At 44.5% G+C, this 23,878-nt stretch overlaps 3 protein-coding genes across 6 annotated transcripts in view; 2 read left to right on the top strand and 1 right to left on the bottom strand.

Moving 5' to 3' along the window:
• Positions 1-15,434, top strand: part of LOC119453111 (N-acylneuraminate cytidylyltransferase A) — a 33,952-nt gene extending 18,518 nt beyond the window's left edge. Inside the window, exon 6 of one of the 4 annotated variants that reach the window (XR_007467002.1) lies at positions 10,756-15,434. The gene's annotated coding sequence lies outside the window, so the exon portion shown is untranslated. The remainder of the gene's footprint in view (positions 1-10,755) is intronic. The other 3 variants (XR_007467003.1, XR_007467004.1, XR_007467001.1) reach the window with 3 other exon arrangements.
• Positions 5,814-15,434, top strand: LOC119453112 (N-acylneuraminate cytidylyltransferase A-like). Its single transcript, XM_037715110.2, has 5 exons — positions 5,814-6,212; positions 6,949-7,101; positions 8,426-8,578; positions 9,270-9,408; positions 9,992-15,434. Exons 1-5 carry the CDS (start codon positions 6,050-6,052, stop codon positions 10,128-10,130), a joined length of 747 nt encoding a protein of 248 aa, XP_037571038.1. The 5' UTR covers positions 5,814-6,049; the 3' UTR covers positions 10,131-15,434.
• A 3,650-nt stretch (positions 15,435-19,084) lies between these two features.
• Positions 19,085-23,878, bottom strand: part of LOC119453105 (myocardin-related transcription factor A-like) — a 271,833-nt gene continuing 267,039 nt past the window's right edge. The window contains 1 exon segment of the mRNA XM_037715105.2: positions 19,085-23,517. Within this exon segment, the coding sequence (XP_037571033.1) occupies positions 22,877-23,517 (641 nt within the window). The 3' untranslated portion in view covers positions 19,085-22,876.

Here is a 23,878-nt window from a genome sequence, read left to right as displayed (position 1 = left end):
AATGAAGATATAATGCTTATTTTAGGTCATTACATTGCTCACGACGGTTTCCGTTTACACTTTTGTGAACTTTTTCGAACATATAAAGAGCACAGAAAATTGTGAAAAACCTGTTGGTCTTCTAGTTATCGTGTCATTTGAATGGAAAATAAAAATGTAAAAAGGATTATTGGCCGATAATTGGTGTTTAATGCAAACCCTGAGGACACTCATACCGCTGCGGATGAATATGAATGTTTCAGTATTTAATTAGATGGTTGCCATGATCATAAAAGTTAAGTGTCCAAGTGCAGTTCACTGAGTGACATTTATTATGCTTGAGCTATTAAACAGTTGCCACGAAAATATATGCCACTTCACTTGCAGCTACCTAAGGAAACAAGTATTTAAAATTGTAGTGGTCGAGTATTATCCTCACCATAGTAGGCCTTGCTGTTCGAGGTGTCGCTGGGTTGTGTGTAGGCAGTGCTGCAGAAGCTTCACCCTTGAGCATCCTGGAGGGGCTTGGACTGGGAGACTGGACAAAATACACCAAGTGCAATGAGGAGGGACTGCTTACTGCAACATAACTTGAAATTGCTGACCGTGCAAACGAAACACCAGATGCACAGTTGAAGCTAAAACCTGGGACTAATAGCAACACCATTGGCTTCATTTAAAATTTAAGCACAATAATGACCAGCAAGCAGGGCATTATTAGGGAGATCAGTGGCTGTGGCTAAATACTGTATTTTTTATCTACTGTCCCAAAAAATGTTGATAAAGCTTACCAGCACAGTTGGCGTGTTATAAACTTTATTACTGTTGTAAATGTTGGAGCCTAGCAAGGGTGTTAATTATGTGTGTAATGAAAGGACATGGCTGAAGTATAATTCAGAGAAGGAGTGTGTTTTCCTTATTCCAACTTTACTGAAAAAAAAAGTGGTTTTTCATCTTACATAACACTGCTTTGCTGCAGTTTGTTTTATTTTCCTTATCTTGTACTTATCCTAGATTGACTAAAATGAGATTATGATGTAGCATATATGGCTTTCATTCATTAGCACTTGCTTTTGCCAGTGTTAACAATGAAATTTGAACGCAGTATGCTTGTCACCTGTGTCAAAAAAGGGCTGTAATGTAGCCAATGATAGGTTGAACAGTTCTATCTTTCTCTTCATTCTGAGCATTACTAATAGATCTTTTAAATCTGTCGAAACATCTTACAAAAAGATGTATGACAGTCTCATATGCATTTTTGAAACTTAAATAATTACTTTAAAGGTGAAATCCAAAATCTATATTAAAGGGAAACACCAGATTTTTGCAAAGCAGATCAGAACATGAATCAACCAAGGTACACATGTGAGAAAATGTCTTAAGCAAGCTCTGTGATCATTACGACAATCAAACATGCCAGGACATGTTGGATTTCGGAGGGCTCATCAGCGATGTCTGAATCAGTCAAGGATGCGCTAGCAGATGTAGCAGTACCCTCTGCTAGCACATCAATCAGACAAGCCCTCAGAGATGTCCATATCTATTGTGGCTTGAGAGAGACCTGCCTGAATATAAGAAAAGCATATTTCACTTCAGGAATGGTGGGGGACATCTACCACAGTCATGAAAAAGGTATGATCAAACTGTAAACATGCATTATGGCTACATACAGCTGTGCACCAACTTACTGGCTCAACTTGATGCTGTTATGTTCCCATGGATGTAGCTGCTTCACTTTAAGGTTGACTTATTGCTGTGGCATCGTCCTTTGCAAGCGTCTGCAGTTAAAGAATAACCCACCAGATATTTTTAAGGTCCAACAATAACATTTGCTGTGGAATGCATTTACACAACCTTTGCAGAGTCATGCAAAAGACCTCACATGATCTGTGCATGCTTTCCCTACACACCGCATCACCTTGTGTAGAAAACTATCTTTGATCTAAGTGTGCTTGTAAAATACACATACAGCTAATTGAATCTCGGGGGAAATGGAGCTGTAGTAACTTTGCAGTGCATGTTTCACACAAAAATATCAACGATATAGCTGTAACACATACATAATGTAATGTAATGCCCCCTCTGTAATGCCTCCAGGCCTTCAGGGTACTACTATAATAAATGAATGAAAATGATGTTCACTCCTGTAATTTAAAGTAAAACTGTGTTATTTCATCTCAACTGTTATTTACCTGTTGTTTAAAATATGTCAACCAACATCATATCTTCTGAAAAAAAAAAGAAAATGATATTTAGCCTCAACATGGGGAGTGATTGAACTTTGCAACATGATGTTTGAACTTTGCACTCACGTACAAGAGCAGAATATTCTCTACAAAATTGTTGTTCTTGGCAACTATTGCAAAACTTGGTATGTTATGTTAAGACTAATCGTTCATGGTTTCTTCAATTAATTGGTTTTATTGCAATTTTGATTGTTTTCAGCCACAAGAAATACATACAAAATTATTTTTATAGCAGTAAATGTAATTCTTCGACAATAAATAGTTTCACATCGTACCTTTTTAGGAGTGTACGCTAGCTGATAAAAGTACTTTAAAGAGAAATAAATGTTTAACACTTAGTGGGAATTATGACAAAGTTGGAAAAAAAATGGCTTGAATAGTATTGCACCACTATTTTGTGTTATAATTCACACGAGCACGTAGTCACTATAACGATCGCGAATATTGCAGTTCCATTTTCACAAATAAAAGAAACGTTCATTGTGCTTACCTATGGAAGGACAGGCCATCACGCCGATTTTCTGTTGGATTAGGGCATCCTGGCACAAAACACTTCATCACGCAGGTGCGCCTACTGCTGACGGGAGTTCTCGCCGGTCTGCTAAGAGGCCGAAGACTTTGAGCAGATCTCGAACAACAGTGTCGACTGCGTTACGGGCCGGCACGGCCCTAAATATGTTCGGAGTCTCCGGCTCGCCAGTCCATCCTTGGGCACAAGACGGGACGCATTTTTTTCCCGTACGGACAGTCGCTTCGGACCCTGTACGCTCGCTTAATCGCGTGCACATTTTGCGGGGGCGAAAGGCATCATTGTTTCCCAGAAGACGTCGTCAAACGCAACGAATCGTCGTCGGAAGGGCGGCTTGGTTGCCTTCACACGTTTGCAGGGCGAAATTTTCCCTCGTTTCCCTGAAACCACACCAAAACGCAACCAGTCGTCCTTGAGGTGGTCCTCCCGGGTTGTTCGGCGCAATGCCGGTTAACCGACGCCTTCGTTCGCAACAGCCTTGGCGCCTGTCTGCTAATTAGGCGGCGAGACTCAACTGCTTCACACACTCGAATTCCTTCACTAACCTCGGCGCGCGTTTGCCACGCCGAGTGTGTGCGCATATTCCGAAACCCCCGCAGCAGACGAAACCGAAGCCGCCGAAGCGAGCCGAGTAAAATCTACCGCTTGCCTATCACGTGAGGGCCTATTTCCCAGCATCCCATTCCTCTAAATTTTTTATGACTAGGCTTCAAGATTGTCACGTGACGCTCCCTCCTAGTTTTTTTCCTTCCTCCATGACCGCAACATTCAAACGCGTAGGCGTGACGCTGGCGCTGCTGTCGCTAAGAGGATGACTGGAGATCTGACACTCCTCGGGTTAATTGCACTGTTCGCGAAGTCACGGCTGTAATTTGATTCATTTTCTTGGTGTTTGGCATCTGAAAGCAACGATAAACAAACCTCCAAACAGAGGATAGTTTGCTGTTGGGCTAGTTGGTGACGATTCTAAAGACAAGACAGCGCAAGGAACGAGACACGGAAGTGAGTTGCTCTTCTTTCATCACGTTAAGCGTCGCGAATAACTTGCTTATTAATGTAAGGTAGGTTGCCGTGTAAACGCAACTTTTTAAGCCATCGTTCTCAAATTTTTAAAAAGAAAACAAAGAAAACGCCCTTACTGCCAGACCTTTTCAGGCTACGGGTGCGCTGCGGACGGTGCAGCCTCAAAGTTTTCAATCTATCGAGAAGCGACGCGTTTGTCGCGCCACTCGCGGCCGCTTCCGGCGTCGCCACGCGGCATTTCTCGTGCTCGCCCACTTTGCTTTCCATACGCGACAGGCGTGGGCGAGAGGTGGAAGGGGTACGGTGGCTAGATGGGTAGGTGTGCCGACCGAGCGTAGTTCACCGCTTCTCCGCATCATGACGCAAAATTGGCGCTGCGGACAGTAGAAAGGTTCAGCGGCGCGCAACGGTGGCTGCGCTGTGTAGACGAGCTGCGTGTCTGATAGTATCGCTTGCCTCTGATTGTATCTTTGAAGTGCGCGTTATAATACCGTTCTGAGCAGTGTAGGCCAAGCCAGAATGAGGAACTTGTTGTTGTCGTCTAGTCAGAAAAAACGAAATGCTGAAGTAAATTTTCTAGCTTGGCGATTGGTCACATTTATTGGTACAAATGCGGCGCTCCAGCCCATTGCATTAAATACGTAGATGCATTTTTTTCCATGCATAACACAATACTGCAGTGGTTTTATACGGTATATGGAAACGTGTTTACGTGAAATTTAGTAATTTCTTATGTTTCAATTTCGAGAAATCTAGCTATTATGTTTATTGCTGCCTCAGTTACGGTATTTAAGTTGTTACGAGACGAATTGTGTTGGTAAGTGCACATGGTTCACTGTTTGGCTCCAATAAAATAAAGCAATACGTCTTGGGCTACATTCAAGAATATATTTAAAATACAAGAAACGCTCTCATAACTTTAGTCAGCAGATGCACCAACATAAATAGCCTAGCGCGCCAGCAACGTCTCAACGTACGTTGGTCCACCACATCATAACATTAATTTATTCACAGCACACGCCTCCGCTTCAGGTGATTCCTCTTCTCCCTGTTGCTTTCACGCCCCATGTTCTTGTCCTTGACAAGAAAGTAAAGGAGCATAATTGAATAGAATTTCACAACATCTTTTGTTAGCTCTTTCTTGTGCCGCTCACAGCCGATCATATTCGGAGGATTCAGCTGCAGAAAGGATGCAAAGTCGGCGATACTGTTCCTTCGTAACTCATATTTAAACTGAAGCACAGCTTGAAGGCGTTTTCGAGCGATGCTACCAGTTTTTTTAGTGCTTCAGAAGGGAGCAACAGCCCTGACCTACTCATTCTGTTGAATTCAGTAATGTCCCTGAGCAATCGCAGCACTTGGTTCTTTGCAGGAACTTTCTTGCTACATAGCCTGCTATATAGAATATAAGCATCGAGTCACTTTTCTTTTCCCTGTAGCAGCGCAGCGCTGCTCGATGTCGCAGGCGCTGAGCACCTCATGTGCGGCTTGCAAATTTCCAATGTCGAGGAGCTCATCGACGTACGCTTTTCGGTGTACGGCTTGCTCATAAACTTCGCCGATACTGAGCAAGCTACTGAGCAGCCCGGGGCGAACATTTCCGCTGTCAGACAGCGGAACAATTCCGCTGTCTTTCTCACAAATTTAGAGCCCGACTTGCAGTTTGGAACGAAGCAGTAGGTCTCCTTGGTGGTCTTCTTTGGTGGAGCAACGCCGCCGCTAATCTCGCCGGTCATCTTTCCTACCTGGAACATTCCACATCCCTTAGGAACTTACAAACAGTACGAGAGATGCGGAGCTCTTCACCTTTGAAACTGACACGAACAGATGACATACAACTATTCCAATACGGGCTTTATTTTTTTTGCTCGCCGCCAGTCCGCCAGCCCCCTGTAGCAGACGACGCGCGCCGCTGAACCTTTCTACTGTCCGCAGCGCCAATTTTGCGTCATGATGCGGAGAAGCGGTGAACTACGCTCCAGAAGCGGCGGTCGGCACACCTACCCATCTAGCCACCGTAGAAGGGGCGCGTCCCGTCACGTGTCCTGCCTCGCTTCCGGGATGCAGCGGCGGTGGCGGCCTTTCACTTCCGGTTGTTGCAGCCTCCCGCTTCCTCCTGGCAGCAGCAGCATCCTCCGCAGCCTGCGGCCCCCGGGTGGTGGTGGTGGGTGATGGCAGGGAAGCCGATATCCTGTTTATCCGTGGGTGGCGGGACGCCGCAGCCGCGGCCGATCAGCGCCCGTTCGTGACACGGGTCGGGCATGCGGCCACCATGGAAGCGGACCGAGCAACAGCGTCAGCAGCCAAGAAAATGCGCGTGGCCGGACTGGTGCTCGCACGAGGCGGCAGCGAGGCGGTGAAAAAGAAGAACGCCCGGCTGCTGTGCGGTCTGCCTTTGTTGTCCTGGGTGCTGCGACCGATGAAGCACTGCAAGAGTACGTGTGCCCACGCGAGCGCCTTTCGCTTCTTCTTCTTCGTCTTCTAGCTCCTACACGATACGAATTGTCTCCGAACGCGCGATTCAGTTAGCGTTTCCATTTTGCGTCGCGATCGTTTACTGGCGCGAGAAAAAAAAATAAAAATAAACGAAGTATACCCCCCTACAGTGTCGCCGGCAGCCTTGATGGAGAAGCTATGGGAGATGAACGCGATATGCAACGTTCCGCGCGCGGGCGGAATGAGAATTAAGTGGGTCGGCGAGATAAAATTGCTCCATTTAAGCGCGTATAGTGTTCCGGAAATGCGCGATATCTGTCTCCTGTTTTTTTTTTTTTTTTTTTTTTTCGTCGGAAAGTCGCTCTCGCTAATGAAATTAAGCGCGCGCCGTGCAGCGCGAGGTTATTCTAAGCGATCATTGGCACGCGCTGGCTGGCTTAACGAACCTCGGCTATTTTTACCTGATCGTAGTTTAGGCTGTCTAAAAACCAGACACAAAGAAAAATAAAAGGAGCAACGCTGTTTCGGAGCCTTCCCATACGTAGTTACCAGCGATGCGCGCAAGTTGAGCGCGCGTCTACTTAACCGAGTTATGCGGTGTAGCGCACCGCATGGTTTATTTCGGGCACGCGCGCGCTTCGGATCGAAAATTGCGATCAGCAGAGATGCGTCTTTCGATGCGGTAATCTTTGTGGATCCTTTATTGTTTTCTTCCTTTTTCTGCGTGGCTTGCAGCGCTCGACGAAATATGGGTGTCGACGGACGAGCAGGAAATCGAGGACATCGCGACGACGGAGTCGTGTGGAGTCGTGCGACGTTCCGATGAGTTTGCCCAAGCCGACTCCCCGTCGGTGCTTGCTGTACAAGAGTTCATGCGCGAAGTTCCAGGTGCGTCTACATCTAATAGATATCTAATAGATATCAAATAGATACATCTAATAGATATCTAATAGATACGTCTGATATACATATATATGTCTTATAGTTATCCGTATTAACTGCACTTACGTCCAGAGGACCTTCATTACGTGTGGCTGTATCCGCAACATCTAATACATATCCACATTGACATCTATTGGATGTACGCTTTGTACTGTTTTGGGCTATTAAGTCTGCTCGTCAATTTTAATTAGAAAGTGAGTACGCTCCGCGTGAATGCGTGGGGTATTTTGTCATATGAATTAATTTCCGATATACGGGTGTCACACAGCGCGCTTTCGATCTCGATCGAATTTCTCGGTCGCGATTGACTCCTTAATTTGCGCAAGCTGCGGGAGGGAGCCAATCGCAGTCGACAATTGCGATCCCGATTGGGCTCGATCGCGATCGAAAGTGACCGTGTGACACCGGTATAGAATATTTCCATTGCTTTTAATTACCAGAGCTTCATATATTGCAGTCAGATCGTTTGTGTGTGTGTGTGTGTGTGTGTGTGTGTGTGTGTGTGTGTGTGTGTGTGTGTGTGTGTGTGGTGTGTGTGTGTGTGTGTGTGTGTGTGTGTGTGTGTGGTGTGTGTGTGTGTGTGTGTGTGTGTGTGTGTGTGTGTGTGTGTGTGTGTGTGTGTGTGTGTGTGTGTGTGTGTCTATATATATAAACAGAATGTCTTTGTGAACTGCACAGTTAATTGGTTTAATCTAGAGCGCGGGATTTACCCATATCAATACTAAAGTATGTAGTATCTTTTCAAGGATCTGCAAATGTAGTACTCTTGGAAATCTTGTACTGCTGTTGTCTTTTTTTTTCACTGCGTTTTTTAAACATAACGTATGCTGCACTGAATTTGTTTGTTTAATAATTGTGGCTTAGCCAAAGAAGTACAAACCTGTATGTGTAATCGGCCTACCACAATTTCATTTCCTGGAAACTGATAAAAAGTTGCACTTTTGAGGCAAGCACATGATTAACATGACGAACTCATTCATCACAGGTTTCAACTCTTTAAGAAATGCTACTAATTCATGACTGTGCATCTATTTGCGAGAATTCGGTTACTTGGCAAATCTTGTGTCCCGTTTAGTATTTTGGCCAGCTGTGCACCCTCTTTCAAGAAACGAGAGGCCAGTTGCTCAATGCCGACAACGACCGACTGGCCTTTATGTTCTTGAACTAGGCTGTAGTACTTCAGTAGTGTTCCAGATAAGTGATCTAGAATATATTTGTTTTAAGGATTCAGCAACCCTTCTAATCAGAGTACACCTGCTTCTCTTTACAGGTTTTGATGTGGTTGCCTTAGTCCAATGTACCTCCCCCTGTCTAATGCCATCATACCTAGATGAAGCGGTCAACCTTGTGACTTCGGACAGATACGACTCTGTTTTCTCAGTCACTCGAGACTATAAGTGGCGTTGGACAGAACTTTCACAAGGTACGCACAAGTCAGTTAGCTATGTTACTGTCTCTCTGTCTCTTGTTCTTTTTTTTGGGGGGGGGGGATGTGTGTAAACAGTGCATTACAGCAAGGGCTATCGGTTAAGTCAGTCAAGTTAGGTTAGGTTAGGCTAGTATGAAGCCAAAGCACGGAAACGCAACCAGTAGGCAAACGTACTGCTACAGGCTGAAGGGCAAAAAGTCAGCAAACGTCACACTTAACCGGTGTTGGTGCTCATGCCTACATCTCGGGTTACTCTTGTATACGGGCATGCTAGAACTCTAATATCTACTTTGACCAGGAAAGCTTTAGTTTTCTCTTATTTTTGTATTGCCTTCCTCTCACCTGCTGAAGGGCATTTTGTCCAAAGGCGTCCTTCAGTAGCTTACAAGCGCTGGAAACCTAGTTTGCAAAGCCCACTATCGTTGGCAGTAAATTTCAGTTCTTGTTTGTGATATACAGTTGAACCTTGTTATAATGAAGTCGTATCTGACATGAAAATACCTTTGTTATATCCGATATTTGCTATAAGCATATATTCGCTACACGGTGATAATGGTGAGAAAGTTTTTATATTTACTTCGTTATATCCAATCATTCGTTATATCCGTGTTCTTTATATCGAGAATTCACTGTAGTGGCATGGATAAGGAGACTCTTGAACTTTGCTTTTTTTTGCATTCTCCAGACGGTACGACAAGACCCCTGAACTTTGACCCGGCGCAGCGACTCTGTCGTCAGGAGTGGGTAGGCGAGATCGTCGAAACTGGTCACTTCTATGTTACGCGAGCAGAGTATATCCAAGATGGCCTTCTTCAAGGAGGAAGGTAAATGGACATGTTTGAGTACTAGCCTACTAGCCAGAAGCTCAAGACAAAACCGTGCATATTAACAATAGCTAGATTAAGAATAAATGGCAGTCTGAGTGGGGTCACAGTAATGTGTAGTATCTAGTAAAACCTTTGTTCGAGCAGGGAAATGATTCAAAACAAAGAGGTCTCTTCTACAAAGCACAAGAAAAGACAACTCGCTTTAAAGGGAGCTGGTCTGACGAGGTCATCTTTTCTTGTACTTTCATTGCCATTTTATTCAATTAAAGATGTGAAGCTTTCTTGCAAATCTAACCCTCATTTGTAACACGTTCTACATTTCAATTTACAAATAAAACCAGACTATTTCTTTTATGCTTCTCTCAGCTTCTTTATCTGTTGGCTTCACATGGTTGCGACTACAAATTGAGCCTCTTGTTTTCCCTGATTTTTCTCACAAACTGGTGACATATCAAGAGTTTCCAGTCTAGCTGATGGTTTGCCGAGACGCTAGCGGCACAACAGAAGAGAGATGCCTGTGCCTAGACAGGCGTTGTAAAATCGGCAGTAATATTTACCGAGGTAACATGTTGCTTCGCAGGTGCGGCTTTGTGGAGTTGCCGCAGTACCTGTGCCACGAGGTCGACACGGAGGACGACTTGCTAATCGCCGAACAGAAGCTGCAGAAGTATGGCTTTAAGGGCGAGATCGTCCTCGACGCCCCCTCGGAGTTCCAGTAGTGTCACCCCACTCAGTACCTCCTCTTAGTCATCGTCGTCGCAAGCTTTCCCACTCCCAACCCCAAGCAAACGCGTGTATTAGCCGCCCCAAATGTCTGGCTACCATGCGGGTTGTAGTGGATTTGCCACGCGAAGGGACAAAGCTTGACTTTCGTTTGGAGTACGTCACTGGCTTTGTACGCCAGAGCGATTATGCCTCTGTAGGTGCCATGTACAGCAGATGTTAAAGGGGCCCTGGAATCCTCTTGCTCCTGCTTTCTTGCACTTTAAGTTCACTATACTCTCACGTCACTTCTGTCCTTTGAGGATGCTGTCTGTTATGACAAGAAAGGTCAAATCCACCATTGGTCGGTTTTTCGATCAATCAAAGGTGCATGTTTCGCAAGAGCATTTGCGAAAGAATGGTGTCAGACTTGCCCTGCGTTATTCGGTGCATCAGCTGGGTGATGACAGATTTTGTGTCTCATTTGCTCAAAGAACCAGCTTATATATGAGTGCTGGTGGCTCCATCCCTTGATGGCAACACATACTGTAACACGTAGACACACCTGGTGACCATGTTCAACGTCACAACACGAGAGGCGAAGCTTTGCAGATGAGGTGTCGTCAGTGGGATGTGTTCCAGGTCCTCTTTAATGGTGCAGCTGTTAATGTTCCAGGTGAAAAGTGACGGTTGTGGAACATAACGAGTAATCTGATGGGAGAAACCGTCAGTTTAATAAGTAACAAAGCAAAAAAAAAATTTCGCATTACTTTTTCTTTATGCCATGTCTTCGTGCCATTATGATTATTGTCTCAAGTGCTGTTTGGAGCTATTGGCTCGTCGGTGGGGTTCACTTTAATGGTCGCCAAGCGTGCTCACTGAAGAATTGTACAGTACGGTCCGCTTTTAAAGGGAACGCTTGCTGTTTGGCTGCTGATTACAGATAAATTATATCACGAAGGCATGCAGACTATATTTTAATGCATGCATGTCAGCCTAATGCATCTGATCAGCCACATTTTTCTATCAATTAAGTAAGAGTGTTTGTGTTATATTGGCTCTATTACTAGCTAGAAATGGACTGTACTGTACATTGTGGTTTATGGTGCACACTTTTGACATTTTGTAGCAATGGTGTGTTGGCAGGCTTGGCCACTGCTGTAGTCTTCGCCGAGCCTGTTGTAAGCGACTGTCGGTGGCCGTAGCGGGTCAGGAGGAGGCAGTGAGAATGCAACTTGTCGCTGTCAGTAGAACCTCGGAGATAGATATATAGTGTCGTTTTGTCATTGAATGTGTGGGTTTGATAAAGGGGGACGCGTTTTTAGCATTTACACTTGTAAGGCACCAGATGTCACCTCTTAGACAAAAGATGATACGATGAGTAGGGTTATTGCGCTGAAATATTTGTTTCGGAAGAAGGTGACGTAATATACATGATTGGGCAGTACTTTTAAAGTAATGGTGACATTTATATCGATTTTAACTCTCACGTTTAGACAGTGTCATGGTCGACCAGTTTTTGTGCAGACCCGCAGAACCGTCGACGGCGACAAGCAGGCACAGTCGGCTTCAAAAGTTCTCGGGACACTGAATTTAAAGCTGAATACTCGCAAGACCTCGGCACATAGCCTCTAAATCGAAAGTTTCAATAAGTAGTAGTTTATGTAACTTACACAGTGACTCATTCAATAAGAAGCATTTTAACAGAGCAGAAATCTTGCATTTGTCGTAGAATCCGTGTCCTGTAAACTTTTGCAGCCAACTGCACATTGTTGTTGCTGATTGTGAGCTGCGTGTGCTGCTGTCTGAACTTCTCTGTCCATGTAAGTGGGCAGTTGTCATCAACACCTCCTATTTCTCATGTATTAGGATTTGATTCAGGGGACGTTTAAAGCAGCATACAGTCCTTGAATCTGCTAATGAGAGCACACGTTTTATCAACAGTTCTGAGAACCGTATGTACAATACAATTACAATAAGTTGGAATACCGTGTCGGGTTTGTAATGCTCACAATGCCATGTATGTCAGCAGAAATGCAGCTTCTTTTAAGTTTGTCTTGCACGGTGTTTTCATACATGAAGTCACAAACACTGCCTTAAGAGGCCGTAATACTCCCTGTGCTATGGTGAAGCCGGAATTGGTTGTGAGCACTTTGCCGAGACCACGGCTTGATGCGAATGCTAGTCCTTTAGAACGAGATATATTTATACTAATATGGAATTCTCAGAATGTGCAAATAATACAATTTTTTTTTCTTTTTGGTTGTAAATGAGAAGGCTACCACTAATAATATATTCAGCAGAGAGTTTTGGCTCCTCTGTAAACATATGTTACTATTTACGGGATACCGGACGTGTAGGTGTGAGCGGCAGCACTGGTGATGCCATCTGGTGACATCGAGTTAACCAGAGCGCACAAAACTATTATTGCAGTGTCGGGCTGTGTTCCACTCGTGTGCCGGTGTAAAAATCATAGGTAACATCGCAACCATGAATGCACAGCTGCTTCTTTATTTTCCTTGGGCGAGATTCTTGTTAGTCGAGGTTTCATGGTGCAGCAGCCTGGTTTGATTATAGTGCCCCAAGACGCTGACAAATTTAATTGCGCAGAAGTAAACTTAGTAGTGTCTCTTCTGCGCGCAACATGTTTATTGCTGAAGACGATCACGAACTAGCCTGACGCCACCTCATTTTGATTACACGCATTGCAAGTCTTTTAAAGACATTTATAAAGCGTTTTGACGAGCACGCAGTTTTCTGTGAATTAGGTTGATGATATTAACATAGTATTTTGCCGACACAGTTGGTGCATATTGACTGGCTCGGCCGGTCTAATGTTACACATTGTTACACAGTGGCGTTCTTGTTCCCTCTCTTGTCATCTCTGTGTAGTATTGTGCCGGCCAAACCAGTTGATGCATAGTTTGTTGTGCCACAAGGGCCAGGTGTGGGTTACGAACCCTACGAATAATTTAAGAGCTTATTGTTGTGGTAAAAAAATCAGTGTAAGATGATTATGTGAGAGATTTAAGTAAATGACTGTGTATGGGCGGTGTATAATAAGTTGGTCGCATTAAAAGTATGGGAATGACCAGTGCGTTGAATTGTAAAAGGAAATGCTGTCACGAAACCTCAACAGCCGAGTCCTGCTTATCAGGCTCCTATAACCACGAAGATTATCGTTCTGTACGAACGTTCTGTTTGCATTTTATCTATCGCACGAGTTGCTTTGGCTAGGACGAGAATAGCACCAACCAAAAAAAACGCAGAAATGGTTGCGATGCTTTATTATTGAATGAACTGCCACAAGTTGTCACTACCAGCAGTTCTGCTGCTGCTGTTCATCCAGTGTTCCTAGTATTCCGTGAACTATAATACGTATGCAGACAAGCTAGAGCTCTCTAACAACGACAGCCAAATGAGTCAAGTGACGATAGAGTTAGGAGAATGGTGCATTCTATCACGTGTGTGTGCGTGTGTATGTTGAGACGCCTTGTAGCACAGCTTTCTGAGGTCAGGGTACACTTTGCAAGGCCAGCTGCAAAAGGCTGAACGGTTTTTGATAATTCAGACAAAAGGTCTGTGGTCCCTAGTGCAGTTTGAACTGTTGTGAGTCAACTGTGTCATTTAGCTGGCCCCTGTCAATTCGTTTTGAACTCGAGTCAGCACCGCTGTATTTATACAAGATTGCCATAAATCACCATTTTGGCCACTGTGCCGAGCAAGACTGTCTTGCACTGCAATACACAGTACTGTAGCGAAACACTTCATAACAACCATCTATGATGCTTCTAGGTTTCTGAAGTTTACTCTGAGTGAGTTTTCAGCTAGGCTGGGCTCTGCCCATTCAATGCCAGATTATAATTGCAGTGAGCAATCACAGCTGTCTTGGTATATTTCAAGCGTGGATAAGTCAGCTCTCTTGTTTCTGTGGCACCGACTTTGTGTGTACAAGTCCTTTCAGGTCTTCGGAACTCTCTTAACTTCTTGTGTTGTTCTTGTTTATTGTGATTTGTGATCAATGTGTGTCATGCCCACAATTTTCACTTCCTTGAGTTTCATTGATAGCTTGGAAGAAGTACATACAGTCTGTTGCAAAGGCGTAAAGGTCGTCGTTATCATTGTTGAAGCACGCTGGGTTTTCTGTGTTTGAGCCATCAACTTTATTTGATTGTGGGATTTGAGGGACGGGGCAGAAGCAAATACGTAGCATAGCTACGTATTTATAGATAGGCTACACTACTGTTAATACTTCACCATTTGCCCAGTTGCCGAGAAACATCCTTCAAGGTGCCCAAAGAAATGGAGGGAGGTACGTCATCCATGTGTTGGCACACTGTGTCAACAATCTCGGTGGCCGTGTGTTGTCAGGCCCTCTAAACTGTAGTGTTTCCAAGGGTCACACAGAGAGGGCGCCACATTCCTACCGCTGGCACTGATGGAGCCACGGTGAAAGCTTGCATCACTGAATTCTGCCATAAAGTCCAACGAAGTGTCGGAACTACAATATATTGTATTCAAAGGCAGTGCACTGTATTTCCTGGACTACAGCCCATTGACTATACACATATAAATGTTAAACATTTATGTGGTGCTGATTATGCCAGATTTCAATTTCCAAAACGGCTGTTGTACTTACTGATTTTATGTCACTGGTAGTTTTTCCCATTTCCAAGAATATTGTGCAAGGATACACAAGCACAGAGCTTTGCTGGTGATGTCAGACAGTTATGCCACTTTAAGTTCTGCAATCAAGATTTGTCCCTTGCAGACTATTCCCCAGGTGCGAACAGTCTGACAAACTTTTCTTTTGTTTAGCTGAGCTTGAACCCTGCATGCTGGGTGCACACTGTAGCCTTGAAATTATGGCAATTCCTATATTTGCCGTATTTATATGTGGACTTGTTTTTGACAAATCACTGCCAGGATGATTTACTTCACCGGCAGCTAATTCCGTATCTTTAAAAGTTCTGCCAGCACTCTCTTCTCGCAGTTATGCCATTTTGCTCTTTCATGAGAGTCCTGCTCTCGGCAGTGGTAGCAAATTTGTTAAATTTAGCTTCACTTGATTTCTGTCTTTAGTGTCTTGTTATCAAGAGTGTAAGTCTCACTGAAGGCAAGTACTGGTTAGCACAAGCATCATCGCTCAGGAGCAGACAATGCTTTGATAACGAGTGGCGACCTTGAAACTTTGTCACAGACTGTCGCGAGATTACAGCACACCCATCGTCTTGTACTGCGTCAACCCTTGAAGGAGGAGTTGATGCTGTCATGAGAAATCAACTGCACAAGCCAAATAAAGAATCTTGAAAACTGCAGAACTGTGCAATGTTGTGCATGATGGGGTTGGTACATTTTATGCTGAATCGTGCCATGTAATGCCTTATAACATGTTAGAGCATGTGTCTACACACACAAATCCCAATTCCAGCACCCACTGCAATTGGCACGTGAGTATAAGATTAGAGGCATCTCAAGTGCTAGTGCATAGAAATGATTCATGGTGCACAGATTTGTCTGTATTTTGGCTTTGAACAACGCTTCCGGTTTCTTATCATGATCTGAAGCATGATTTGAAATTCGTATGAGAATTATTAGCCTCGTTTAACCTATAATTTGTACCACAGGACCGTTTCTGGAACATCACAAATAAGAACAACTGTTCGAAATATTGAACGTAATTGCTTGTGGCGAGTGTTACTGCTCAAATGTATGGATTTGGCAAAATGCATACTCAAAAGCGTTGGGACTTTGCGGACCCTTTTTCACCATGCTCCTGCGGGCGCCGCCATGTTTGACCATGTGGTGATGCGTCCATTGCTTGTCTCAGCCGGCCTCACTGCCTCTGTTTACAGTGGCAATGCACGACGCTGTTTTGGCATTTCTCGCCGATAATGACAATGTGAATGGCATGAAACTTTGGCTAACGCTTCAGGAGGTGACTTGCATTTCCGTCCTTCCGAGTGCGAGCATTGCCGTACGGTGCAGGGCTAGAAATTGCTTTCCAAGATACATTGGTACATACTTTCAGCCGCTGTATTAAATCACGATTACCGGTCATTCGCGAGTTTTGTTCTGTTTTTTATAGCCAATGGCTTGGAAGCCGCAGGTTGTAATGTTTTTGGTTCAGTAATGTTGTTCAGTGCAATGCCGTTGCGTTATTTATTTTCTACGTGATCACAGGTGAATGTGTGAATTGCAGTATATTCCTTGATGCCACACTTTGAGCTTAAAACGTACATGTTTTGAAGTTTTGTTGTACCTTAAGGAAAATACGTAATATACTTTGTCACTCGTTTACACTGCGGCCCGTGACGAAAGGTTCAGCTACAAACATTCCTACGTGACATGTAAACACACTCATAGATCGGCACAGTCTAATAGATGCGCTCACATTTATTACATGACTGTCAGTCTCGGCGAGTTTCCGTGAATGGAGAGACCAGAAAAATATCTACAAGTGCGTGCGAGTGTTTCCTAAATTTGCGGAGACATTTGGCTACCATATCTTTCTGGGAACATTGCCTTTGATAAAAATAATTGCAAAAAATGTTTTGCCACAGCAAAACCTTGGTTTAAGTTAGGTGATGGTTCAACACTTTATTCCAGGGTTGTGGAGCAAAGGAACAAGGACGAAGAAAACCGTCGAGGGTAGCAGCTAGAAGTAAACCAGAATTAATGGGACATCTTTTTTTTTTCTATGATTCTCTGCTGTGAACACGAAACACTGCAAGCTTATCAGCTTGTAGTACAACAAATCCATGCGAGAATGCCACAGTTGTCAGTACACTACCTATAGAAGCAGCCTTACTCAATTGTGTTCAGCATATTTAGGAGACACTTAAAAAATTAGGGGTTTAGCATACATTTTTTGAGGGACGCGGTAGTGCTGGGGCTCCAGGTCCATTTCGGCCATCCATTGTTCTTTTACTCTTTATTTAGCACCTAAAGCTAAATAGAAGAGCAGTCTTTTTTTTTTTTTTTGCATTCAAACCACCCTCCCCCAGGAATGCGGCTGTTGTGACCAGGAATTGAATTGCCACGGAGGCTATGCAGAGATTCTTGAGGCAACAAATGGCTAGGTGTGTGGTGCAAGCGCCATCTGTTTATAGTGAGCGAACAAGCGGGTGAAACGAGTCTATACACTGAAAATTCCATGGCAACTAATTGGCTCTGAACATGGAACACTCAAATGCTGAAAACTTGTTCTGTACCTTAGTGTTGCGCTCTAAAAACAGTTGCACCCTTTGGGGCGTATTTTTGCCACAGAACAATAATCGTCATCTGACTTGCGTGGCTTTCCTTTCTTTAACGCTGTGCGCCCGGCACTTCTCGGTCACGAACGACAAGAGCGTTATCAGCGTGACACAGCGTTCTTGGCAGGAAAGTAGCAAGTGCAGAGTTTTCAAGATAGGAAACGCAAGCAAGACAGATGATTATTGTTGTGTGGAAAAAATGCACCCCAAAGGGTGCAACTGTTCTTAGAGTGTAGCAGTCGAATGCCCCCATATGTGCTGGAATGAAGATGCAACAGGACACTGCCAACACATTTTGCTTGCGGAAGCAAGTTGTAATCGGTGTTTGCACTGGTTTGTGAAGGATCTTGCATGTCACATGTGCCCCCGAAATGCGTAGTTGTGAAAAATTTTTACTTGCGAGTGCAACTTGGTGCGTGCGCTGGCTCGTGTCATCTGGTATGTCATGTGTGTATAACCAAGCAAAAGAAAGCAGAGAAGACACAAAGGTATGCACCGGAATTTCAAAAGCAACAGCCTTCATTTACAAAGCGCATTCTAGATGGCGCCACAATACGACACCATGTTAAACACAGAGGCTTCACCAAGGTACGTAATGTGCACCTCGCGAGTGCCAGTTCGTCAGCATGCACCTGAACCAGAGATTGACTGAACAAAATGTCAACGGCATCATCTGCAAGAGAGATATGACTGAACTTTACTTCATTGCAAGTCCTTTCAGTTGCATGTATGAGCGAATCACTAAAGCGGGCGTCTGTATGCCTGCATACTAACTCTAAGCTTCAGACTGCTGTTCACAGTAACCGAGTTGAAGGAATCACCAAGTCACTCGAGTCCCAGACTTTCTTTCAGCTGCACGTGTGGGGAAAACAATCATGAGACAACATCCTAGAAATGTTGAATATTTAAGATCCAGACTTCTAAACGAACACAGTACAAAGACGAACTGCTACAATATTTCACCTTGGCTAAATTGCTGATAAATTTATAAATAGTATAAACTATCGAAATAACCTCGCTGAAGCTGCAAGGCCGGTAAATGCCAAATTTTTAAGTTAGCCTTTAAATATCACTTAGCAGACGGTGAACGCACCTTCAGTGGTTTCACTAACGCAGATTTTATTACCGTGGACACATGTTGATTTTGCTGTTGCACTCCGACTCCATGTACCTGGTTCTGCGTAATTCCTGGCGAGTGGTACTCATTTCAAACATAAAATTTCGCTCAAGGGCTGCTTCGTATTACCACTATCAGAAATTAGGCTTCGTTATGCTGTCAAATTTTAAGTTGCTTCAAGGGTCATTTTGAAGACACGTGTAACTGCAACCAAATTTTAATGCAGTTGCTCTTTAAAGGCTTCTTCAGACGATGCCTGTGCAACTGCAACAAAAAATGTTGCTACAGGTGACTTGGCCTTCAAGGCCTTCTTTACAAGACACTATCCTATGTGCAACTGCAATCATTTTATTGCAGTTGACTAAATTTTAAGGCCCCCTTTGAAGACACTGTCGTGTGTGCAACTGCGACAAATGTTTAGTTGAGTTTGGCCTTGAAGGCCTCCTCTAAAAGACACTATGCGCAACTGCATTCAAAATTTCATTGTCGTTGGCCTTTAAGGCCTGCTTAGACGCCTTTGTGTGCGTAACTACAGCCGTGACTGTGCAATACTGTTCACACAGAGTGGGCCGAAAATACATGAAACAGTACCAAAATAATCAGTGTATTCATTTATATTTTATTTCTTGCATCACACTACACCAATGAGGGCACCAACACCGGGGCGACTGAGCCCTCACTTATAATATTTACATTTCGAAAAAAGTAGGGTCGGGGAAAGGAAACAAGAAACATGGTATTGCTTGCGCTGTTCACCTAATAGCTTCCGTCACCCAAAACAAGCTGGTTTTTGCAACTGTCGAAAAAAAAAAGAAAAAAAAAAGCACAGAAACCAGCTTGGGTTAGTGTTACCAGCACATGCGACAAAAAGCCAGAGACCAGCTGCAAAGAAAAAAAAAATCTCGAGCGCCTATACAATCGTGGCTTGGGCAATTCGACAAATAGAGTTAAGAAACAACAAATGATAAAGACAAACTCAATCACGTAGGAACTCTACCTCGAAAGATGCTGGCACGTTTAAGTGCAACTACAAGACACCAAGACTTGAGCATAAATGTTGCACGACTGCCGTCGAGGCAAAAGGCACTGTTTGAATTCATCTCTACACAAGGTATAAAATGAACTTGTGAAAAAAGTTTCCCAATCGGATTTCACATTGTTTAACACGCTGAAAAAGAACAACAGCTACTTCATTAGCATTATGTTTTTAAAATTACACAAAAAAAAAAACCTCGCCCAAAGCGGGAATTATGACTTTTGCACAGCATACGTACCATGATGTTTGAGTTTGCCTTTTGACGTCACTGCTGGAAAGGGAGGCCCAATATAGTTTCTTTTCTTACAGTCGCAACAAATTTGTCGATTTTCGCGCCTCGCCTAAATTATGTACAAAAAGATTACAACCTTGGTAATAACACGCACACACACACACAGGCACACACACAAGTGTGTAGAAAACACAACGAAGGTTCGACGATAATAAATTGGGTGTATCTCTGTTCTGGCCTGGTGATCCTTACGCGGGGGCTTTACCTCGAGGCCCAACGTCGATTTCGTTCTTCAACTGCGCGGGGAATGCAAAAGCACTCTCGTTAAACAACTGCTGAGCTGTTCAGCCTAGAATTTGTTGCGCCTGAAAAGAACAAAATATCTGGTGGCTGACATCAATGAAATTTGTCAAAACTTGTACACTGCTTGTGGTGCAACTAAGGCAAAAGTTGTACTCACCGAAAAAAAAAAAAGTGATATGTTGCAGGAGCAAATAAGGCAATAATGCCTGCTCTAAAACAAGTGGACAGAATCGGCACCATTTAATTGACCACCTGGAGTTGAGTGTTTTTGTAATTCACCGGCATCAAAATGTAGCTGTGGCGACCGGGAATCAAACTCATGACCTTGAACTCACACCTCTACCTCTTACGATGGTGCAGCAGAATTCCACAGCCAATTGAACCACTGCAGCTAGTATCTATTTGCATAGCAACTGCGAATTGCGTTTTTGAGCGAGTTTTACTCGGGTCCTGATAATTTGAACAAAAATACATGTCTCCTACGGTTTTTAATCGACGTGAATCGACTGCATTATGTCACGCGTAGGTGTTGGTCACAAGACTGAGTATATTCTGTTATTGAAAAAACGTAGGAGCATGTAGATGATTAAGTACTCGATGTCAGTTTTGTTTCAATGGTCCAACAGAAGTAGTCAATCTAACTTCAATATTTCTTATCACATGATAACGTACACGCCACTAAACTAAAAACTTCCCAAGATTTTTTATTTTTTTGGTGTATTACTGGCAAGATCCTTGCCATAAAATCAAATAAAAGAAAAAGAAAGCTTGAACGCACATTCTGCTTCCATCACTTGCTAGAGCAAAACATTTTTTTTCTTTTAAAAGAAAGAATTTCACAAACATTGTGGCACTAGCTGTCTAGCGAGAATACTTCGGCATTCCCAAAGTATTTCATAATGTGGAAAAAAATTGTAGTTGGGCTCGAAGCATAATGGCTTCCTCGGATGCCTCCGGGCATATACCGTGGTCAACGTCTCTCTCGATTGTGCCTCTCCCGACTTTCGCGATTACATTTCTGAGGTGGCATCATTTTGATTTCGCGTCTTTTTTTCCTTGTTCCATCTTCTCTCTGCTTTTCACCGGCGAAACAACGCTTGGAATGTGGTCCTCTCGACGAGAACTCGTGCGTCTGTTTCCGGTCAGTCCTTTCTTTGCGTCGGCTACGACACTATCTCGATATTAAGCCAGGAAAGAATGTATTACGTGTATGTCTCCGAGCTGGCTTACCGTACATCTTCCGAAATCTGCAAGATACAGATCGCGTGCTTTCTTCGTCTGACTCAAACGTGTTGCTGCAGAAGTAGTCATTTTGATCCCTTATCAAAAAAAAAAAAAAAGTTGCAGTCGAACCTCAAGATAACGAACGTGGATATAACAAATCATCGGATGTAAATAATAATTTGGATATAATGAAGTAGGCCTAAGTTGGTTGCTTTCTTTTACAGAGTATTCTACTGCTATAATGGAGTTGAAGAAAACGAAAGATCTGAGACGATATCGGTTACTGCAAAGTTAATATGCATTCTGGTAGCGGACAATGCCAAACACTCGGCAAGAGCAACTCGTAACAGTACATTCGGGATGCACAAGTTGCCTTTTTGCCAACAGCTTGGCTTGACTGGCCCCGTGGCCAGCAAGCCAATGCACCAATCCCATAAGACCACCCCGATTGCGCGGTCACTTATTAACGCTGCTGCTGCTGAAAAAAAAAAAACAGCGTTTGTGGTTTAGCGTTTGTGTGTGAAATCGCGGGACGGCAACCTACAGACAGGCCATCAATCCTCGGGAGAGCCTTTGCTGGCTCGTCGGAGGCTGGCATTTCTTTCGCGTAGGCTAGATCATGAATTACCGTACATATTTTTCACCGATATCCCAGCATGTACAGTTATAACAAATATAACAAATATAACCAACGCAATTTTGTGTTGGACGCAATTTCATTAAACTAGGTTCGACTGTACATAGTGAAAAAGAGCGATGGTCGGCATGACGTTATCGACACACGCAGCGTGTTACCGCGCGATCGCAGTCATTCAACGTCGAAGCGAGCATCGGTTGCCATTGTGAGCTTTTCTCCAGCGTGAGGCAGGGCGGGGAGAGAGGGGGGCATACGTACGATCGTCGTACAATCATAGATCATTATACGATGCGAAAATGATAAGACATGGTGGGAGTTCTTTGTACTTGCGTCGTGTCTATGTGAAAAACGGTGATCTGTGGTGCTCGACGTGGCCAATGTTAACATTGCGCGAGTTTCTAACACAATGGCCAGGACGTGGCTAGTGTTGCAGCCATTCGTTAAGAGAATGGGTGTCGTCAAAACACGGCTGAATGTTTGCGGGTTCCTGCCAAATTATTTGTTTTGGCGAGAGCAGTCCTTGCACCGTGAAATGGAAGACGACACGAACGCGATGTGAATCTGATTTCTCGTCGCTCGAAAAGGTGACAAGACATTCCTGGCTGAGAAAAATGAAACGAACAAAGGAAAAAAAAATGTCTGGAGAAGCGGTCGGCACTTTAACTTGGCACGCAGTTTGTTATTTTGTTTCTGTTGTTGTGCTTGGTCCGTGACACTGAGACGGCCTTTTAACAACTATTTGGTTGTCATAAGTGAAAAAAAAAAAAAATTAGCTTGGTCTCTCTCTCTCTTTCTAGCGATAACAAACACGCGAGTCTTTCGCCCATCAGTGGCGGCGGAGACAGTCACAGACAGAGTCATCACTGGCACAGTGGCATGCGAAAACCATCTCACAACAGTGTGTCGGGCACCTTTCCTCCCGCTCCCATGTTCGACCGCCTCATACAGTCTGCGGAAGTCAGGCAATGAAGTCTGCGCTGTCCCAATTAGTCCGAAAGTCGTCCCACGCCCGAAAGTCCGCGTCGTTCACCGCAAACAGGTCGAACGGGTCCTGAACGTCCACGGAGGCGTTCGTCGACAGCAACGGATCGTGCTGCGTCACGTTCGGTGCCGCGGCGGACGACGACAACACCGTCGTGCACGGAGTTGCGGAGGACGACGACACCTGGCCGTTGGCCATGCTCGACGACGACGAAGTCGTCTGGGGCATCATGACATCCAGCCAGTCCGACAGCTCGATCTCCATGCTCAGCGCTGGGTCAGAGAGGTCCGCACTGCCTTCAGTGTAGTGGTTCCGCGCCACCTGGTTCTTGGCAGGTCCACTGTCGGTCAGCATGCCGAGGTCCATGCCTTCGAAATCGTCCAGGTCCAGGTGAAAGTCAAAGTCCAACGATGCCGACGGAGGGGGCGTCTCGCCGTCGCCAGACAGCGCCAGAGAGGGCGAGTTCCGTTCGCCCGGTGTGGCAGACGCTGCCTCCGACGAAGGTGGTGGTGTCGGAAACGAAGGTGGCGTACACGCAAGGAGTCCGCTCATGTCGGTGATGGGTGTCCCCGGTGTCGTGGGCGTCGGTGGCTCTTGCGCAGCACTTGGGGGCAACTCTGCGGGTTCGTTAAATGTTCGTATCAGACCTCCCGTCTAACAAAAAGAACCACATAGTTCCCATTCTTGATGCAAGTAATAATATTTTCATGAAAGTACAACTCAAGATAGCCAGCTAAAAATCCGTAAACTAGCAATGTTCTTTTTTTCTTCTTTTAACGTGCCAGCACCACAAACTGATTATGAGGCACGCTGTGTAGTGTGGGGCTCCGAATTGATTTTCACAATCTGGGGTTCTTTAACGTGCACCCAATGCATGATACACGAGCGTACTTGCATCCAACCCTCGACCTCGTGCTCAGCAGCGCAACGCCTTGCCCACTGAGCTACAACAGTGCATAACTGTCAATGTTACATGCA

Source organism: Dermacentor silvarum, chromosome 5 (assembly GCF_013339745.2).
Source record: "Dermacentor silvarum isolate Dsil-2018 chromosome 5, BIME_Dsil_1.4, whole genome shotgun sequence".
Lineage (NCBI taxonomy): Eukaryota > Metazoa > Arthropoda > Arachnida > Ixodida > Ixodidae > Dermacentor > Dermacentor silvarum.
Note: the sequence above shows the minus strand (reverse complement) of the source record. Positions and strands in the feature narration are given on the sequence as shown.